This window comes from Periplaneta americana, chromosome 2 (assembly GCF_040183065.1).
Source record: "Periplaneta americana isolate PAMFEO1 chromosome 2, P.americana_PAMFEO1_priV1, whole genome shotgun sequence".
In the NCBI taxonomy this organism is placed as follows: Eukaryota; Metazoa; Arthropoda; class Insecta; order Blattodea; family Blattidae; genus Periplaneta; species Periplaneta americana.
The window spans coordinates 4945786-4965776 of NC_091118.1; the positions used below are offsets into that span (position 1 = coordinate 4945786).

At 39.2% G+C, this 19991-nt stretch overlaps 1 protein-coding gene across 1 annotated transcript in view; it reads left to right on the forward strand.

Annotated features, from left to right (window-relative positions):
* The window catches only part of LOC138711956 (fatty acid synthase-like), a 101224-nt gene that overhangs the window by 46199 nt on the left and 35034 nt on the right, over nucleotides 1-19991 (forward strand). Inside the window, exons 18-26 of the mRNA XM_069843268.1 lie at nucleotides 173-370; nucleotides 2165-2481; nucleotides 4181-4468; nucleotides 9212-9402; nucleotides 12075-12311; nucleotides 12674-12797; nucleotides 15224-15400; nucleotides 16999-17178; nucleotides 17256-17454. Coding sequence (XP_069699369.1) covers nucleotides 173-370; nucleotides 2165-2481; nucleotides 4181-4468; nucleotides 9212-9402; nucleotides 12075-12311; nucleotides 12674-12797; nucleotides 15224-15400; nucleotides 16999-17178; nucleotides 17256-17454 — 1911 coding nt within the window. The remainder of the gene's footprint in view (nucleotides 1-172; nucleotides 371-2164; nucleotides 2482-4180; nucleotides 4469-9211; nucleotides 9403-12074; nucleotides 12312-12673; nucleotides 12798-15223; nucleotides 15401-16998; nucleotides 17179-17255; nucleotides 17455-19991) is intronic.

Below are 19991 nucleotides of genomic sequence, written 5' to 3' on the forward strand. Positions count from 1 at the left end.
AAAAATACTTTTATTTTATTGATTTTTTCTCGTGAGATGTTTTAATAAAGAGCTCGGAACAAATAAGAAAACGCTTGCATGAGCCCTTGTAATCCCCCTCCAACACACCCTGAACATCATCATCATCATCATCATCATCATTTCTGATTGGTGTTGGTTTTCTATTCTACAGGACGAGTAGGAAAGATTCGCTGGAATAACAACTGGGTGGCGTTCATGGACAACCTCTTGCAGATGCAGCTGCTACACAAGGACACCCGCACCCTGGCGGTGCCAACCTTCATCAAGAAGATTTCCATCGACGGCAAGAAGCACTCAGCTATGATCAGAACCATGATTGACCAGAACAACGACGAGGAGAAGGACATATGTGAGAAGAATCAGTTACCTCATTCAAAACCCTGTGTACTTTGTCCATTGTAAGAAGAGAGAAACCCAACTATACTTCGAAAGTTATCAGTATAAAATTTTCTCACCCAGATGTAGAACAGTGCTCATTTTAGGACATCATTATAAGTGTGAGGCTGCTGTTTCTTCTGTTATTAATTTCACCATGACCCCTGTGTTTGCAGCCGAAGGTAGTAGAGGTTTCATATCTGACCCAACACTTGAAATGGCAAAGATTTGAAAAGTACTAGTCTAATGTCCAGGATCTTGGATGATCTCCATTCTCCTTCTTGCTTCCCAGTACAATTTTGACAAAGATTCATGCCGAAAGTTTTCAGATGAAGAGAATTTTGTCAGATGGTCTCCATTCATAATAACTGAATTTTTTTCTTCTATAGATCTTGATTACACAACTTTTAACACTGTATCACTTCGGAATATGTATGATAAGAACTTTCTTGTGTTAAATATTATTAACGTACCTTGTTAACATGTTTCGACCTATTTTTGGTCATCTTCAGAACTTGTCGTTGTTGGTCTTGGCGCCTTTTGTTTCCTGTGTGGGTGCGTTCGTAGTGTAGAGTCAAAGAGTGTGTGTGTTTTGAAATTGAGTTGTGTGTTGAGAATATCGTTGTGGTGTGTTTTTGTGTGTCTGTATATTTCGTATTGTTCTATTGTGTTTAGTTTCTGGCTTTTTGGTTGGATGTGCAGTATTTCCATGTCCGTGTTGATGTCTCTTTAGGTGTGGTTGGCATTTGTGATGTGTTCTGCATATGTGGAGGTGTTTTGTAATTTTGTTATGGCTGTGATGTGTTCTCTGTAACGTGTTTGAAATGATCTGCCTGTCTGTCCTATGTAGAAGTTGTTGCAGGTGTTACATTTGAGTTTGTATACGCCTGTGTGGTTGTATTTGTTTGTTTGTGTGTTGAGATGTTTTTGTAGAGTGTTATTTGTTCTGTATGCGATGTTGTAGTTTAATTTCTTGAATGAGATTGCAATTTTATGTGTGTTTTTGTTAGTGTGATGTATTTTTTGTGTTCTTGTGTTTGTGTTGTATTCTTCTGTTTTTTGTGGTTTTGTTTTGTCTTACGTATTATGTTGTCTATTATGTTGGGGTTGTATCCGTTTTCTTCTTCTGTCTGTGGAGAATGAAACCCGAAAAATGACTACAACCTGTCTCACCCTTAAACTACCTACAAAATTATTGACTATAGAACAGATTTATTACAAAATATAAAGAAATCAGAAAGTACACCAGCAATTAAAAGTACCAGGCATCCCATTATAAGGAATGATTATCTTTCCAAAAACTTTTGTCATTGTGTGAAGTCGAAGACGTATTTATCATTTGAATTCCATGCAGTCACATCTGAATTACCGCACCACACTTATCAAATGAAGGACCGGGCTTTGCAGTCTATCATTTGCCAGTTATATTCAGTCACGTCCGTACCGGTACATTATTTTTTAACTCCTTGTCGTGCTGTGTACCAAAACAATATTCTTGTGCCTGCATGGAATAAGCTCAAGACTTTATGGCAAGTTCAACCATTTGTCACGCATCAAGATAATTAATTTTAATACCAAGTGATCTCATTAAAGCAGTCCAATTCTGCAAAGCATAGGTAGTTCATAGTATTAAATGAGTGTAGAGGACAGAGTAACTTTGCAAGTTCAGTTAGTCTATTACTACACAGCACATTGCCCTCAGCAGAATATTTCGTGAGTAACTTTGTTGTTTGTGTGGTAATATTTCTGCACGTCCATGTCATTGCAGTGCTCCCCGTGCACTTCTACGAACAGCTGAACGTGATCAAGTCGGGGGGCGTGGAGGTGCGTGGTCTGAGGGCCAGTCCCATCAGCATGCGCAGGCCGCAGGGCGAGCCCGTGCTGGAGACTCATGGCTTCGTGGAATACTCGGAGCCCCCGGGGCTCGAACTGTTGGCCTGTGTGCGTGTGTGCGTGCACCTGGTGCTGGAGAACCAGAGCGGCAGCAGCGGCAGCAGGGTGAAGGTGGTGGAGCTGCTGGGGCAGGGCACTGAGCCGCTGGCGGGCCATGTGGTGGACATTCTGGGGGATCTGCCCCTCGTACAGGCCAGTACTACCACGTGACACGTCACGAGCACCACTTTCAACATGCAACATTGCTGCTACTTTCATTAGCACCACCACCACTACTACTATAAATACCACCAACGTGAACCATCACTACTAACACTTCTACCACCATCACGATTTTCGTTATTAACTTTAATCATTACTATCAACGTCTACAAATTCACCACCACCACCACCATCACCATTCGTGTAACTGCAAGTCTTAAGGATACACTGAGGTGAAATTTGAATTTTCTCAACTGTTTCAGCTAGATCTTTGAAAATTCGTACACATATCATGCTGCATGTAAATAGCGTCTCCAGAAAATTTCATCTCATTTGATACAGAACAACAGTTTATGAATTATTCAATTAATATTTTTGTAAATTTAAATTGTATTTTGAAAAATCACTATTCCCTCTACAAATTCCAAAATTTTGCCTCACACACTTTTCAGACTCCCTGAAACATAACTTGCTACTTACTATTTTCAGATTATTCTGCAAGAGCTAAGAAAAAAAATATATATAAATTTTTTTTTTACAGTTAAATATAAAAACAGGTAAAAATTGTGCTGTATAGCAAAAAAAAATATATGTTGTTCTTGTTTTCTAATGCCAGGCGTTTGGCAATAAAGTCATTTGACCTCTTGCACTCCAATATTTTTAAAAAATATTATCATGTGAAAATGGCAAGTTGTAGCCGATTTAAGTGAACACCATATTTTAACGTTTTGGTGGCTACTTCATTCACACACAACCCCCAGGACCACACCTGTTGTTGGTCGACGGGTCCATTGGACCTAGCTGGGAGATCTTGTTGATCACCAGCTTTCCCTCCTTAAGCCACTGGAGGACGATTTTAGTGCCATAGCAGGTCAGCACTAGGAACAGAAAAGTAGAAAGAGGAGGAAGGAAAGTGAAATGAACCCCTAGGCCTCGAATGCTATATTTTCCCGAAAAATCTTGAAGTGTAAGGAAAATACTGGTGGCAAGTTTTCTTAAGCACAATTTTAAGAAGACGTACAAAAAATCATGCATATAATACAAAATTTGGAGAAGGAGTAGCATTTTGAGTAAAGTCATGTGTAAGAAATATGAAAATGAAGGGAATTGAGTGTACATTGCCACCATTTGAGAACGTAATGTGAGCTCTCTTGTATCACTTTATAACATGAAAGATTTAAACACTAAACAACTGTGAATCACTGATCATCAAAATTGAACATAAGCCCTAGAAGTCGTGAATTAGTGCCGACCAAGTAATATTGCCATACCTGGAGGATATTTGTAGAATTTGTTTTCTCGAATTAATAGAGATGAATTACATTGGCATATTCTGTTAAATTCACTCTTGCAGTAACGTTATTTATAAAATCCTCAGTAAACTGAAAAAAAAAAAAAATCATCTTTTTTTACCAAAATGCAATCTCCAAGTTCGGTTAAAAGTGTGCAACCTTCTCACGCTTTTTGTCGTACTACTCTCTTAAAGAAATTCATTATTCTGCAGTGTTGCCACATTATTCACACTACTTTTACGAAAAACTGAAGTTAGTGGTGGCAACTTTTTCACGTGATAACATGGCCTGTCATTGGGATAAGGGGATAATAAGTTACCAGGTATTTAGTTCTTGATCAGTATTGCCTTAAATGTTTTTAAAGCAGATTTATCTCACGATTTAAAAATTTCCAACAGGCTGATGTAACAGTTATGGCCAGTGCAGACAATCCTTCAGTGGCCGATCTGGAGTCTTCTCAAATCAAGGTGGAATATCGCAAGATGGAAAGAGAAGAGGACTGCAGACTCATCATTGCTGCCAACATCCTGTCGGACACTAAACTGCTGGACACAGGAGTGAAAGCGCTGGCTGATGGGGCATTCATCTTGACACGAGAGACTTCTGCAGACAAGAGTGTTAAAGCAGACCTGGAAGTCGTCTTCGAGAAGACCTTGGAGGACCACAAGTTGCTGCTGTTGAGGAAGGCAGGTGCAGTTACAAACTACTTTAAAGTTATTGGTTTGGAATGCAGTTTGTATGATCTGTTATGAAGAAGAACCAGAACACATACTGGGAACAAGTAGCCACACCGAACATACTATTGTGTTATTCAAGCAACAATAACCAACAATGAGGAAATTACGGGTATGTTTCTTAATTGACTATTATCTGTAGGTAGAGTAGAACCCCGATTTTAGGTGACCTCCAATTAAGGTTCTTCTTCATTTAATGTTAAATTTGACAGTCACATACTAGCTGTACCTGTGCGCTCCTCTGCACTGTTAGAAATAAATATAAAGTAATTACATAATTAAAATAAGACGTTTGATCCAGGGAACATTCGTGTTTGATAGAAGGATAAATCGTTTAATATGTTACTTAATTTAAATTCTATTTAAATAATTAAAATGCGGTCATTTTGGTCCAGAGAGCAATCATTTGGTGCAATGACAATTCCTTTAACATGTTTCTTAATTGCTATTACATGCAACCATAGTTTAATGAAGATTGACATATCTTTTAGTTTTAATGTGTATACTTTATATTACTTGTTATATGTTTCAGAAGTTACTGTAATAACATTGTAGAATTATGTCCATTTAGAGAAACCACACTTTCCAGTGGTGAAATAATAATTAAACAATTAATTAGCTTCCGATATTACTTCATACAAACACAGAAACATTCTCTTAGGCTATGTTTAATAGCTTTCGATTGTTATTGTCCAAGGCCCCTTATAGACGAAGGAATTTGTTTTTATTTCAGTACAGCGCCTTAGATGGCGTTGTTAATGTAATTTTAAAACTCATTTATCTCATTAAATATCAGCCCTATCAAAAGTTTGTATAGAATAAAACTTATCGGAAATTATTTTTAAAGAAACTTTTGTTATGTAAAATTTTTCATGAAAATCAATAATAAGCGAGATATTTCGATTTATTTAATTCAGGCCCCCTTATAACCCCCTTTTAAATAATGTATTTTGAATGCCATATAGCCTAAAATCTATGTTACAACGAACTTAATTTATATTCCAATTTTCATATAAATCGGTTCAGCCATTATCGCGTGAAAAGTTAACATACATCCAGACAGACAGACAGACAGACATACAAACAAAAATTTCAAAAAAGCGATTTTCGGTTTCAGGATAGTTAATGATGCATGTTAACATCAATTATTTTTGGAAAATCGAAAATTACCAGAAAAATTTTGGCTACAGATTTATATTATTAGTATAGATGAGTAGTAGCAGCAGTTCAAAGGCATTGGAGATTGGTTGATCTGCATCATTTTCCCTCTGGCTTCCCAATACAATGCTGATAGGCTGCTGCTGGTCAGGTCCTTGTATTCTCGAAGATGGCTTCTATTCATCACATAAGCTGCACGCACATTAGGTAGACAGTTTATCTTGCACAGATGATCGTTACCACTTTGCAACCTCAATAGAACCACTGCAGTCTTTCTTGGCATGCTGAAGAGGTCGACTCTGTTCCTGATGTTCTGGCATGCTTTGTCTTTTAACAATTCTTCCACAACAAGTCTTTGCTGAGCTACGCCTTGATGTTTGATTTTTTTCATTTGCTTGTGCATCTCCAGATGTCCTGCTGGTTTCCTTTTCACCATGGCACCTTTCTTAGCCAGTTGATCAGGATATTCATTACCCATAATTCTCACGTGGGCAGGTATCCATTCCAACATGACTTCTCTGTGTTTATTTTTATTAGATTTCTTATTTCTTGAATGTTCTTTACTGTTTTGTTGCTGTAATTTACAATGGAAGACCTCCCTGGAATAAGGGTGTAACCAACATAACTGTAACTCATGTTTCAGGAAAAAGGAAAATAATTTCATTAAGCCTATATTTGCTATCATAGCCTAACATAATTACTTCTTCACCTAACATAATTAGTAACATTGAGATGATCAGGGCATGTAGTACACATGGGCAAATATAGAAATGAATTTAGAGTGTTAAGATTAGTTGGGAGGTCGGAGGGAAAAACACCTTTGGGGAGGCCGACACGTAGATGAGAGGATAATATTGAAATAAATTTGAGAGAGATGAGATAAAATGCTAGGGACTGAATTAGTCTTGCTCAGGATAGGGACTAATGGCGGGTTTATGTGAGTGTGCTAATGAACCTCCGGGTTCCTTAAGTAAGTATTACTTACTGACTTTTAAGGAACCCGGAGGTTCATTGCCGCCCTCACATAAGCCCGCACTTGCCCTGCCCATCTCAAACGTCTGGATTTAATGTTCCTAATTATGTCAGGTGAAGAATACATTGCGTGCAGTTCTGCGTTGTGTAACTTTCTCCATTCTCCTGTAACTTCATCCCTCTTAGCCCCAAATATTTTCCTAAGCACCTTACTCTCAAACACCCTTACTCTCTGTTCCTCTCTCAAAGTGAGAGTCCAAGTTTCACAACCATACAGAACAACCGGTAATATAACTGTTTTATAAATTCTAACTTTCAGATTTTTTGACAGCAGACTGGATGATGAAAGCTTCTCAACTGAATAATAACAGGCATTTCCCATATTTATTCTGCGTTTAATTTCCTCCCGAGTATCATTTATATTTGTTACTGTTGCTCCAAGATATTTGAATTTTTCCACCTCTTCAAAGGATAAATTTCCATTTCGTACAATATTCTCGTCACGAAACATAATCATATAGTTTGTCTTTTCGGTAAGTAAATATTATTATTATTATTATTATTATTATTATTGCCACTACTGCTGCTACTGCCACTGCCACCACCACTGCCACTGCCACTACATAATACGAGGGGGATCCAGGAAATAACGACCATTCGCGCATACCCACCACGCAGCTGACTCCCCTTTCTTGTTTGAAGGTCAACTGGCTTCCTTAACATGTGTTCTCATAATGTTGTGAGTACTGGTTGCAACAAGTCGCCATTGTGCATTTTGTGTTACTTCAAAATGAACGACGTGATTGATAATCCCGCCGACTGTGAGGTGAGGAGTGTGATTCGATTTTTGAATGCCCGACATTTGAAACCTGCAGAAATTTACCGGCAATTGAAAGAAGTGTATGGTGATACTGTAATGAATGAAAGAAATGTGAGAAAATGGTGCGAAATGTACAACAATGGGCGAACAAATGTCCACGATGAAACTCGACCCGGACGCCCATCACTCATCACAGAAGACCTGAAGACTAAAGTGAACGACAGAATCTTGCAAGACAGGCGCATATCACTCGACGAATTGCATATTGCCTTTCCTGACATTTCTCGTTCTTTGCTTGGTGAAATTGTGTCGCAACATCTTGGCTACCACAAAATCTGTGCACGATGGGTTCCACGGCAACTGAGTGACCAACACAAAACTCAGAGAATGGCCTCAGCATTGACATTCTTGATGCGATATCACACAGATGGAGACGCCTTTCTTGATCAAATTGTGACTGGTGATGAGACCTGGGTGTCTCACAACACCCCAGAGACCAAGCGCCAATCACGTCAGTGGCATCATCCCTCATCACCCAAGATACCGAGAAAATTCAAACAGACTCTCTCAACATAAAAAGTCATGGCTACTGTCTTTTGGGATCGCAAAGGTGTTCTTTTGCTGGATTTCATGCCAAAAGGCACTATGATCAATGCAAATCGTTATTGTGAGACTTTACGAAAACTACGGCGAGCCATCCAAAACAAGAGGCGAGGAATGCTTTCGAGAGGAGTTGTGCTTCTTCACGACAACGCCCACCCGCACACTGCTGCTTCAACTCGAGAATTGCTGGATCAATTCGGTTGGGAAATCTTTGATCATCCGCCCTATAGTCCAGACCTTGCTCCTAGCGATTTTCACCTTTTCACTAAGCTGAAAGACTTTCTGGGTGGTCCGCGTTTTGGAAGTGATGAAGAGTTGAAGAAGACAGTGAACACCTGGCTTAATGAACTGGCGGCAGAGGAGTATAACACGGGAATTCTAAAGCTAGTGAACAGATACGACAAATGTTTAAATGTAGGTGGTGATTATGTAGAGAAGTAAAGGAAGCTTCAGTTATGTAACAGACTTTGTTTTTTTCAAATAAATATATTTTTTTTAATTATTACAACAAAACGGTCGTTATTTCCTGGATCCCCCTCGTATCTTCCCCCTTTCTGATGGCTTTTCTGTGTGATTGAATTGCAGCTTCTATAACTAAGTACAGCACTTCTATTCATATATCAGACTTATTGAACGCAACTTCTCCTTCAGCTTCCTCCATAAGAGCGTGGACATTACTAAATCATTTAGACAGGAATGACCCATTTTGCGCCCCATAGACTATATGGATATCAACCCAGTATGCAATTCTGCTGAGTTTCATTTCTGGAGACAACATGGCTCTCCTGAGGTATCGATGCCAGATATGGTTTAAACCTGGATAATCCAGCAAAGTGTGACGTGATGACTCAACATCCATCCCACATTTCCTAGAGGCTGGGTCCTCTGTGACGTCAAATATAATGTAGATGTCTAACTTTTGGGGTTGTAGTGAGTGCTTTTTGTGTCAGATTCAGGAAGAAAAGGCTTATGTTCACAGTGTGCTGTTGAATGGCAGTTGACGGAAGAAAACTGTGCACAGTCGGAACATGCTAAACCAGCTAAAGGAACTGTATTGTACAAAATACGTGAAAGTACTTTCTTTCACGGGAGTGCAGAACTCCATACCAAGCCCAGCCCTCACGATGTGGTTGTTGTCACAGAGGCGGGTTGTGAGTGACAGAGCCGTGATCAGCGTCAGCTCGGACGACTACAGCTGGCTGCCACAGCTGCAGACCGCGCTGTCCAGCTCGTCGGACAGTCGGATCGTGCTGGTGTCGCAGGGCGACCCCCTGAGTGGCATCCTGGGTCTGGTCAACTGCGTCAGCAAGGAGCCGGGCTGCGACCATGTCAGGTACTAACAGGACAGTCTGTGTGGGGCGATTACAATCCCAACATTATCATTACACGAAGTGTGAAGGAAGAAAATGTGTTGTGACACCATAAACAAATTGATTTTGTGAAATACACGTTTTGAGCATCCCTTTTATCGAAAAAGTGGTTTTTGTACATGTGTATGTATTTATGTACCATGTCTGCAACTTAAATGTTTTTCAGACTAAGAAGTTAAAGCTTTAAAATTTCTGTCTGAATTGCATTACAATTTTTTTGCACGATCATGTTTTTGTTGACACACTGACTGGTCACCAGAAGAACAGATTGTTGCAGCTCACAACAGAACTTTCCTTAACTCTTCAATACTTATGTTCAGAATCATTGCTTTTAATCATCTTAGCTGCTAGGATGTATTAGAACACCAACTTTTACTAATCTTTTTAGCAGAATAATATTTCCTTGAATGTATAATAGTTACATTGACTAAAAGGCCAGACCATCAACAAACTCTATACTTAGGGTTACTTAGTTACCTCTATGTTTCTGTGTTCTTTCGGTTTGTAATTTAATGCTCTTTTCGGTAATCTCTCAGCTGGCATTCGATGTTTGTGGTCTAGCCATTTTTGTCTGTAGTTGTCTACTCTTTCAATTAAACTAGATACCCTAGCATATTGGTGTGGTCTTAGTACAATTTTGTCATTGTCTCTTTTCTTACTTTATTTTTCAGCGTTCTTATTTTATTATTTATTTATTTAAATTTTTATTGTTGTATGTAGTTGTGTTATTTATTACTTATTGAAATGTATACTGCCTCTTTATCTCCACATAATTTTTATGTATACACTGGTGGCCATAATTCTGGAAACTTTTTGTTTTTGTACTGAATTATTATAACATCTGCATTGATTCACAGATTTATACAATTGAAAATGTTTCTCTTGACTGATTCGTTAATTATGGGGTTATAACAAAGGTATTATATTAAATCCTGAATATTTTAACAATAAATAATCATTACTATGTAGGATATTATGTTCTTGTCGTTTAAGATCTAAATATTAATTTCAGATTTTCATTATAAGTTTCCCTTCGATCTTTCAATGCTAATCGACAAATCTGCTTCACTTCTCTTGGACTTACTTTAGGTTTTCTACCAGTCCTAAGTGTTGTTTTACAAGATTCTATGGATTTGTACCTCTCACATATCTTCTGGGCGCCAGGCAATGTAGCACCATTACCAAGTTTTCTTGCAATTTCCTTGATTGTGTAGCCTTCTTCTCGAAGTATGGCTGCCCTAGAAGGTGTTCAGTCCTTTCGTGGAGCCATTGTGATAAAATGATCAATAAAGTTTGTTGTAAAGCAATCAGGTGTTCACCTAACGAAATCTTAAGTCAGACTAATGATAGAAACAAATTAATAATGCCCATATTTTATGCTACCAGTGCTCAACAATACTTCTACTGATCAACAATAATCATAAACTCAGCAATGGACTAGTTTTTATAACAGTAAATAATGGGAAATTATAATGAAATCTGAAATTAATATTTAGATCTTAAACGACAAGAACATAATTTCCCACTTAGTAATGATAATTTATTGTTAAAATAGTCAGGATTTAATATAATACCCCATCGGTAACGGGTCAGTCACGAATAACATTTTCTATTGTATAAATCTGTGAATTAATACAAATGTTATAATAATTCAGTACAGAAACAAAGTTTCCAGAATTATGGCCACCAGTGTACTGTACTGTCAAATGTATTTTAAATTGTTCCAGGGCCGAGTATCGATCCTGGGACCTCTGGTTGAACGTACCAGTGCTCTACCAACTGAGCTACCCGGGAACCCCACCCGACACCGTCCCAACTTTTCCCTTTATATCCACACAACTTGCGTGGGCTGACGAAACGCCAGAGACCCACATCGAGTGCACACAATTTCTGTGTGACTTGGAATTGTGGTTTTGTGTTAACGTACACAATGACATATATTATGCAAATCTAGTCTTTCAGGTAAAGCTCCCTGTAAAGCAGATTTGAATAATTTCAAGGGAAAAATTGTTCTGGGACCGGGTATTGATCCCGGGACCTCTGGTTGAACGTACCAGTGCTCTGCCAACTGAGCTACCCAGGAACTCCACCCGACACCATCCCAACTTTTCCCTTTATATCCACACAACTCGCGTGCGCTGACGAAACGCCAGAGACCCACATCGAGTGCACACAATCTCTGTGTGACTTGTTTTACAGGGAGCTTTACCTGAAAGACTAGATTTGCATAATATATACGTCACTGTGTACATTAACAGAAAACCACAATTCCAAGTCACACAGAGATTGTGTGCACTCGATGTGGGTCTCTGGCATTTCTTCAGCCCACGCTAGTTGTGTGGATATAAAGGGAAAAGTTGGGATGGTGTTGGGTGGAGTTCCCGGGTAGCTCAGTTGGCAGAGCACTGGTATGTTCAACCAGAGGTCCCGGGATCGATACCCGGCCCCGGAACAATTTTTCCCTTGAAATTATTCAAATCTGCTTTACAGGGAGCTTTACCTGAAAGACTAGATTTGCAAATGTATTTTAGCTTCATAGTATGGTTACGAACTACTCGAAACAAATTGATGTACTGTAAGCTTAGTAATTTATGGCACACACCAAGAAGTGACATAAGCTGTGTTGTGGTTCCAGGTGTGTCTTCATCCCAGACACGTCGGCACCTCCGTTCGATCTGAATCTGCCCCTCTACAAGCAGCAGCTGAGGAAGGACTTGCTCGTCAACATTTACACTAATGGTCACTGGGGGTCATACCGCCATCTTCCGCTGGTTGCCTCTAGCATGATGGTAGAGCACGCATATTGCAACGTCACAACCTGTGGAGATCTGTCCAGCCTCAAGTGGGTGCAGGGAGGAATCAGAGCTGATGGGTAAGATAAGTCTTCTTCCTCCCATTTGAGGAGAGCTTTCCATTATCACTTTATATTTGATAATAATATTTTGGATGAAACTTAATGAGAATGGCGAAGTCAGTAAACGTATTGCTGTGATTTTGTTGTGGATTCCCTTAGAGACCACCAGATCTCTCGTCACGGTCACACTTCGCAATACGTCCGCCTGATATCTCACACCTGTCATAGGAATATCACGGACACATTTTCATGCACAGACTAGTTTTGCAGGAAAGTAAACAGGTATGGTGAGACTTTCAGCCTACTGAGTGCAGGTCGTGAAGCAGTGGGTGTGAATGTGCTTGGTTAGGTTGGTAACAAGATGCTTTGTGATGTGTCAGTTTTGGGCTGGAGCCGCACGAGGTGCTGGTGCACGTGTACTACTCGGCCCTCAACTTCAGGGACGTGATGATCGCCACAGGCAGGATATCCCCGGCAGTCTTCGCAGACTCACGACTGAATCAGGTGCACAATGTCTTCTCATTCTTTTAATTCTTGATAAGCCCGGTTGCAGAAACACCAGACAAATATGATTGGCGATCAAGGAGGGTTTGATTGGCCATCTGTTCTATTTCTGTTGCAGAAAGAACAATCAGTATTTGATCGGAGATCAATCTTCCATCAGATTTGATCAACAGATTTTTTTCTGCTTAAGTGACTGATCACTGATCAAGTACAGTATTTATGTTGTTCTCTTTATAGTGCAGTTACTGCGATTTATATAGTAAATAGTTACAGTGTAACAATATTGTTTTCGACATAATGGATTCTTCTGATGAAGAAATTTTAGAATGAAGGCAATATTATTAAAAAGAAGGCATTTCCGTGATAGACATGAATTGTTTTTATGCATAATGACAGAGAATTTGAGCAAAGATTTAGGTTAAGTAAGGAGTGTGTTTTGTTACTTTCAAAAATTGAAACAAATATATGCAGACAGACAAATCGAAACCTTCCACTTTCTCCTATGAACCAAGTTCTAATAACGCTGAGATTTTATGCTGTTGGAATTTTTCAGGCGGTCTTGGGTTATCTTGTTGGGGTCGATAAATCAACTATTTAGAAATGTTACGTATGAAATTGCTTTGTTATGGCAGGGTCTCATAAATCCCCAAACTTGAAACAGGGAACGATTTGAAATCTAGAGAGAATTTTCGGCCATGTCAGAATTTCCAAGAGTAATTGATTGTTTATACTGCTCACATCCCTATCCAATCACCTGGTGGAAATAATGCCGAACTTAATCGAAATAGAAAAGGTTTATTTTCTGTGAATGTACAGGCAATATGTAGCCTACACCACCATTGAAATTCTGGAATGTTGTAGCCCGTTGGCAGGGTTCTACACTTGACAACACAATATTTTTAATGGTTATGTTACGAGCTCAATTTGTAAATAGAGAGATGGGAAATGGAATTCTTTTGGGATATGGAGGCTATGCATGTTCCAATTTCTTGTCAACTCCTCTAGCAAATCCCACAACAGAAACCCCCTCACGTTTTTTTTGTTTGCTTCATTTTTTTTCACTACAGTAGAACCTCTATTATCCGTGGTAATGAAGGGAATGGACTGAATGGTTAATCGAAAAAACGGATAATCCATACCATGAAATATTTTGTAATTTCCTCCATTGTCTTGTATTTAACTCGCTATATAGTGGATCAAAATTTCACTAATTTAAATCTGGTTATAAGCCCTGGACAAGGAAGCCCTTTGCAATGACTGTCTCAGGAAAGATGTGAATAAAGTAGGTCTCATGTTGAAGGCCTAGATTTACATACTTTTTACTCTTTATTCTTGTTTTTTTCTTTTTTATTAAATCGCGCAATTGTAACTCCAATCTCGTATTCTGATGCGAGATAAGCCACAGTTTCTCTTTCTCAAACTATTCAATTATTTCCATTTTTTTTTTCGATACTTAGCACAACACGTTTTCTGTTAACACCCGTGGAAGACATTTTATATACAAGTTAAATTACAGAACGGCAATTCGAACAGTAGACAATGCTGTGTAACGATAAAGGCTTGTAATAAAACATTATAGCAATAATGCAGTCTAGTATATACAGTCACGAAGCTTGAGTTGTGAGGGTACCAGGAACAATAGACTGTGTCGGTACTATTTCGTATTGTCTGTAATGAGGCGATAGTAGTGATCCTAGTGGTTAGCAACTATCTATGGATGCATGTTCCCTACGTATTGAACTTCGTGACTGTATATATAGACTGTGCTACTAATATGATATACAAAACAGTACTTTATATAAGTTATTTATTTCTGAAGAAAAAAAAGCGTGAGATATAGACAGTCGGATAATCCGCCAATCGGTTAATAGGGTGACGGATAATCGGGGTTCTACTGTATATTGTAGTCTATATAGAAATAGAATCCGCCTGTTTCCTTTCTACGAAAAGCAACAAAACATCGGAGCATTCACTTGTTTTCCTAGTCACCGCCCACTTGATGCATTCGTTTCGCGACTTTTAAAGAGCATCAAATCAGCTGTGGTCGCTAAATAGCGCTGTTGTCAAATGCACTTCTTTCTCAAATCAGCAATTAGTAAATTGAGACAAGTTGATTGGAGATTCACGTTTGTGCAACGCAATGAACAATCAAATAAATCAGACATCAACTGATTGATGATCAGGGACTGATTTGATTTGCATTTCTGCAACCGGGTCTATTCCCTTCTTCTGATTCCTCTCATTCTTAATTTTTTGCTTATTTTTCTCATTCTTTTTTCTTCTTGTAATCCCTCTCATGGTTACTGTCTTTCTTGTAATTCTTCACTTCTTCTTTCTCTCTCATCCTTCTTGTTCGCTTCTTTTGGTTGTTCTCCTCGTCTTTCCCGTTACGTCATTCCACAAGGTGTCTCATTCCTGTTCGTCAGGAATGTGCGCAAGGCCTGGAGTTCAGTGGTCTCACCCTGGATGGCCGCCGCGTGATGGGACATGCAGCTGCTCGTGCGCTGGCCTCCATGATCAACGCAGACACGCAGGTAGTGTGGGAGATTCCTCCCCACTGGACGCTCGAGGAAGCCGCAACTGTGCCCATCGCGTATTGTACGGTGAGTTAAAACCTTGTGGACATTATTATAAAGTCGAAGCACCGTTATTTTGTCAATATTAATGAACCTAATAACACAGTTCACATCCAAAATATATTTTTTATTTCAGCAGCAATTCTCTCCTGAAGTCGGTTTCCTTTATTGTGTAAGGTTCAACATCCCTTGCAGAAGTAACTGTACTTCACCTTGTCATAAACGTGGCTAACGAGAAATACAGGCTTCGACACGAATTGGAGTCACGTGATTATTATGATCCAATCATGGCCAATTGACAGTCGTCTAATATAAATACATGTTCTACGTTCTAAAAAAACAAAGGATTGCTGTATTAAACTCATGTTAAACGTGCATTTATATATAAACTTGTTCAATGTTGGCCATGTTATAACTAAGAATGTGACGTCATGCTGTAGCCTGTCTTTCTCGTTAGCCATGATCATAAAGCAATGTGGGTCTGTTGTACACTAGGAGGATGATGACGATGGTTATGATCTATTGCTGTTGGTTGTGGTGGTGTTTATGGTTATGGTCTTAGTTATGGTTATGATGTTGGTGTTCATGTTTGTGGTGGTTAAGGTGTTGGTATTTGCTGTACCAGTAGTCGTGTTTAAGGTTAGGCCTATGGTTTTAGTGATGGTTATGGCTATAGTGCTAATGATGATTATTGTGGCGGTGTTTATGGTTACGTTGGTGTGTTCTCCTCTGTGGTTGGTGATATTAACAAGTTGGCCTTGATTTGTGTTATCATTAAGGTGGTTATGTTGGTTATAATTATTTTGGTGCTTATATGATAATAGTGTTAGTATTGGTTGTGGTTTTGTTCATGGTTGTGATGATTATGTATTGGTTGCGATGGTTATGGTATTAGTAGTAGTGATCACAGTAATGGTATTAGTAATGGTTATGGTGCCTAGTAGTGTTCTTCTTGTGGTTGGTTATACTGATGGCTGTTGATGTTCATGTTTATGGTGGTGATGGTGGTCATAATTGTGGTGCATATGGTGTTTGTGTTGTTTGTGTCCACTGCTGTGGAGTGACGATTATCATGTCCGACCATGAAACGAGCTGGCCTATGTTCAAATCATGGTTGGGCAAGTTACCTGGTTTAGATTTTTTCCGAGGTCTTCCCTCAACCAACTGAAGCAGAATTGCTGGGTAACTTTCGATATTGGATCTCCGACTCATTTCGCTACCATGGTTATATTTCTCCGTTTCTTTTCCATATTTTGGGCTTGCTCCAATGTAGAGTTGGCTGCAGGCCATCACTGAACTTGGTCCCTGTGGTAAGTGGTCATTAGTTGCTGGCGGTAGTGCTGTGGACCGTGAACTCTCCTCTGGGCTCAAGGCTCAAGGTAGCTCGTGGGACCTAGGGTTGAGAGGCCGGAGTGATGCCTACGCGAAAAGGTAAAGTGATTCTGTAGGCTGTAGGGGAGTTCGAAGTCGGCCCACAGGGGGATCTGTAACGTGGAGGGGCACACCATTGCATTCTGTGTAGTGTGATGGGCCCATGCCCCTCCCCTCAAGGACGTGGTGGTTTGGTGGTTGTAATACCTTGACACGAGTCCTACCTTTGTCACACTGTGACGTGATGCCAACAGGTTTACTACGCTCTGAAGATCATTGGAGGCATGAAGAAAGGGGATTCAGTGCTGATCCACTCTGGCAGCGGTGGGGTGGGACAGGCGGCCATCCACATCTGTCTGCATGAGGGCTGCAGGGTGTTCACCACTGTGGGCACGCCAGAGAAGAGGCAATTCATCAAGAAGCAGTTTCCACAGGTACGGGCAGGCAGCATGAAGAAATGCAAGGGGCAGTTTAGCCTACTGTGTGAAGTCTGTTTGGATGAATTATGTAGTTGACAGATGAGGACATCGGCAACTCGCGCGACACGTCCTTCGAGCAGCTGGTGATGCAGCGGACGGCAGGGCGGGGCGTGGACCTGGTACTCAACTCGCTGGCCGAGGAGAAGCTGCTGGCCTCTGTGCGCTGCCTCGCCAACAATGGACGATTCCTGGAGATCGGCAAGTTCGATCTGTCGCAGAACAACCCACTGGGTATGACTCTCAGTATACTGTATTACATTACTTACTTACTTACTTACTAGCTTTTAAGGAACCCGGAGGTTCATTGCCGCCCTCACATAAGCCCGCCATCGGTCCCTATCCTGAGCAAGATTAATCCATTCTCTATCATCATATCCCATCTCCCTCAAATCCATTTTAATATTATCTTCCCATCTACGTCTCGGTCTCCCTAAAGGTCTTTTTCCTTGTGGCCTCCCAACTAACACTCTATATGCATTTCTGGATTCGCCCATACGTGCTACATGCCCTGCCCATCTCAAACGTCTGGATTTAATGTTCCTAATTATGTTGGGTGAAGAATACAATGCGTGCAGTTCTGCGTTGTGTAACTTTCTCCATTCTCCTGTAACTTCATCCTTCTTAGCCCCAAATATTTTCCTAAGCACCTTATTCTCAAACATCCTTAACCTATGTTCCTCCAAGTTTCACAACCATAAAGAACAACCGGTAATATAACTGTTTTATAAATTCTAACTTTCAGATTTTTCGACAGCAAACTGGATGATAAAAGCTTCTCAACTGAATAATAACAGGCATTTCCCATATTTATTCTGTGTTTGATTTCCTCCCCAGTATCATTTATATTTGTTACTGTTGCTCCAAGATATTTGAACTTCTCCACCTCTTCAAAGGATAAATCTCCAAATTTTATATTTCCATTTCGTACAATATTCTCGTCACGAGACATAATCATATACTTTGTCTCTTCGGAATTTACTTCCAAACCTATCTCTTTACTTGCTTGGAGTAAAATTCCCGTGTTTTCCCTAATCGTTTGTGGATTTTCTCCTAACATATTTACGTCATCCGCATAGACAAGCAGCTGATGTAACCCGTTCAATTCCAAACCCTCTCTGTTATCCTGGACTTTCCTAATGGCATACTCTACAGCAAAGTTAAAAATGTAAAGGTGATAGATACTGCATTACATTATTTGTAATAAATTAGAGGTCTAAAATACATTAGCTAGAATTCCCTTAATATCGAAAATGATAATTTACGGTACATTTTCTTTCAATGGGACATCTGAAAATGAATGTTACGTCACAGCACACATTTAAATTGCCATAACTTCAGTCAGAAATTTTAGTGTACTAAAATTATAAACACATTTAGATCACATGATTTGGATTTTTGTAAGCAGGTGTGTACTTTCCTCCACTATACATACTAGCAAATCGTCAATACCTTCCTGCTTCCTCGTTGCACTGCACAGACTAACAATGCATGGAGCAAATCAAAGTCAAGTTATCAGCATTCTTTCCAAGTTGCAGGATTGCTGTGTGGCAAGTAGTGAATTGAAATTTCCTGACCTCTTGTTTGCATTAAACCCGGCAATGGAAAATGCTTAGGTTTTCTGTATCAGTTGTACAAAACAGTGATAGGCAAACTTTTACGGGAGCAGGCCTGAAGAAAGAAGAAAAGCATCATTTCAGACCATTACTTACTTTTAGGAAACTTACGATTTCCACCAAAACAGTTACATGTACTGTGCTAATACTTAGAACAAGTTCCCTTAAAGAATAATCGTTATGTCATGATGATAGTACACATTGGCTGTATCGAACAGACAGCATTAGAAATACCAGGAGACAATGTGCTATCCATTGAGTGGAAGTATATCAAAACTATAATTTCACAAAGCAGCTGCAGAAATACAAAGCCTTCATTCAGAGAAGAAAATAAAATTATAGGATGATGAGTTAAAATCGCTAGTGCAAGACAGAAATTCTAGCTTATAAAAATATCTTCAGACTGAAAATATTGATGATAAAGAGAGCCTTATTCAAAAGAGAAATTATAAAAAGACATAAAGAATCATGGAAGAATTTTGTATCAGTATTAAAATCGTGACATTTACAAACTCAAACTCGATACATGTGTACCACTGTATTTATTTTTATAGTTTGTTTCTTATTTTTATTGTTTAATCATGTAAACCGTGTTTATTTATCACTTAACACCAATATGTATCCCACTGTGTTGTTTTTTTATTATTAATTTTTTTTTGTGTACATTTTATTCAATTGTCGGTTTCTGGTTTAATTATGTGAATCCTACTTAATTGTAATCTAATACTAATATGTATAGTAATGTGTTTATTTTTATTTTCACTGTGTACATTTTTTATTGAATTATCGGCTTCTGTTTTTATGTGATTCATATTTGATTCTAACAACATTAATATGTATTCCACTATGTTTATTTTTATTTTATGAGGTAAATTTTTATGGATGCTATTCATAGACATTTCTCAGCACGCGCTACGAGCATACTAAGCTAGCCCGAGCTATCCACTGGTTACTTGTACAGAATTCAAATCATATCCTATCGCTAACACTGGTTTATGATTACGAAAAACGCTGATCATGCACCGGAAACCCGCGCTAAAAATGTCTGTGAATACAGCCCTATGTAACTACCTCTTTTGATCTCATTATGTACCTTAATTGTATCAGTATGTAATTACTTAATTCCGATCCAGTTGTATGTTCAACTATGTAAGC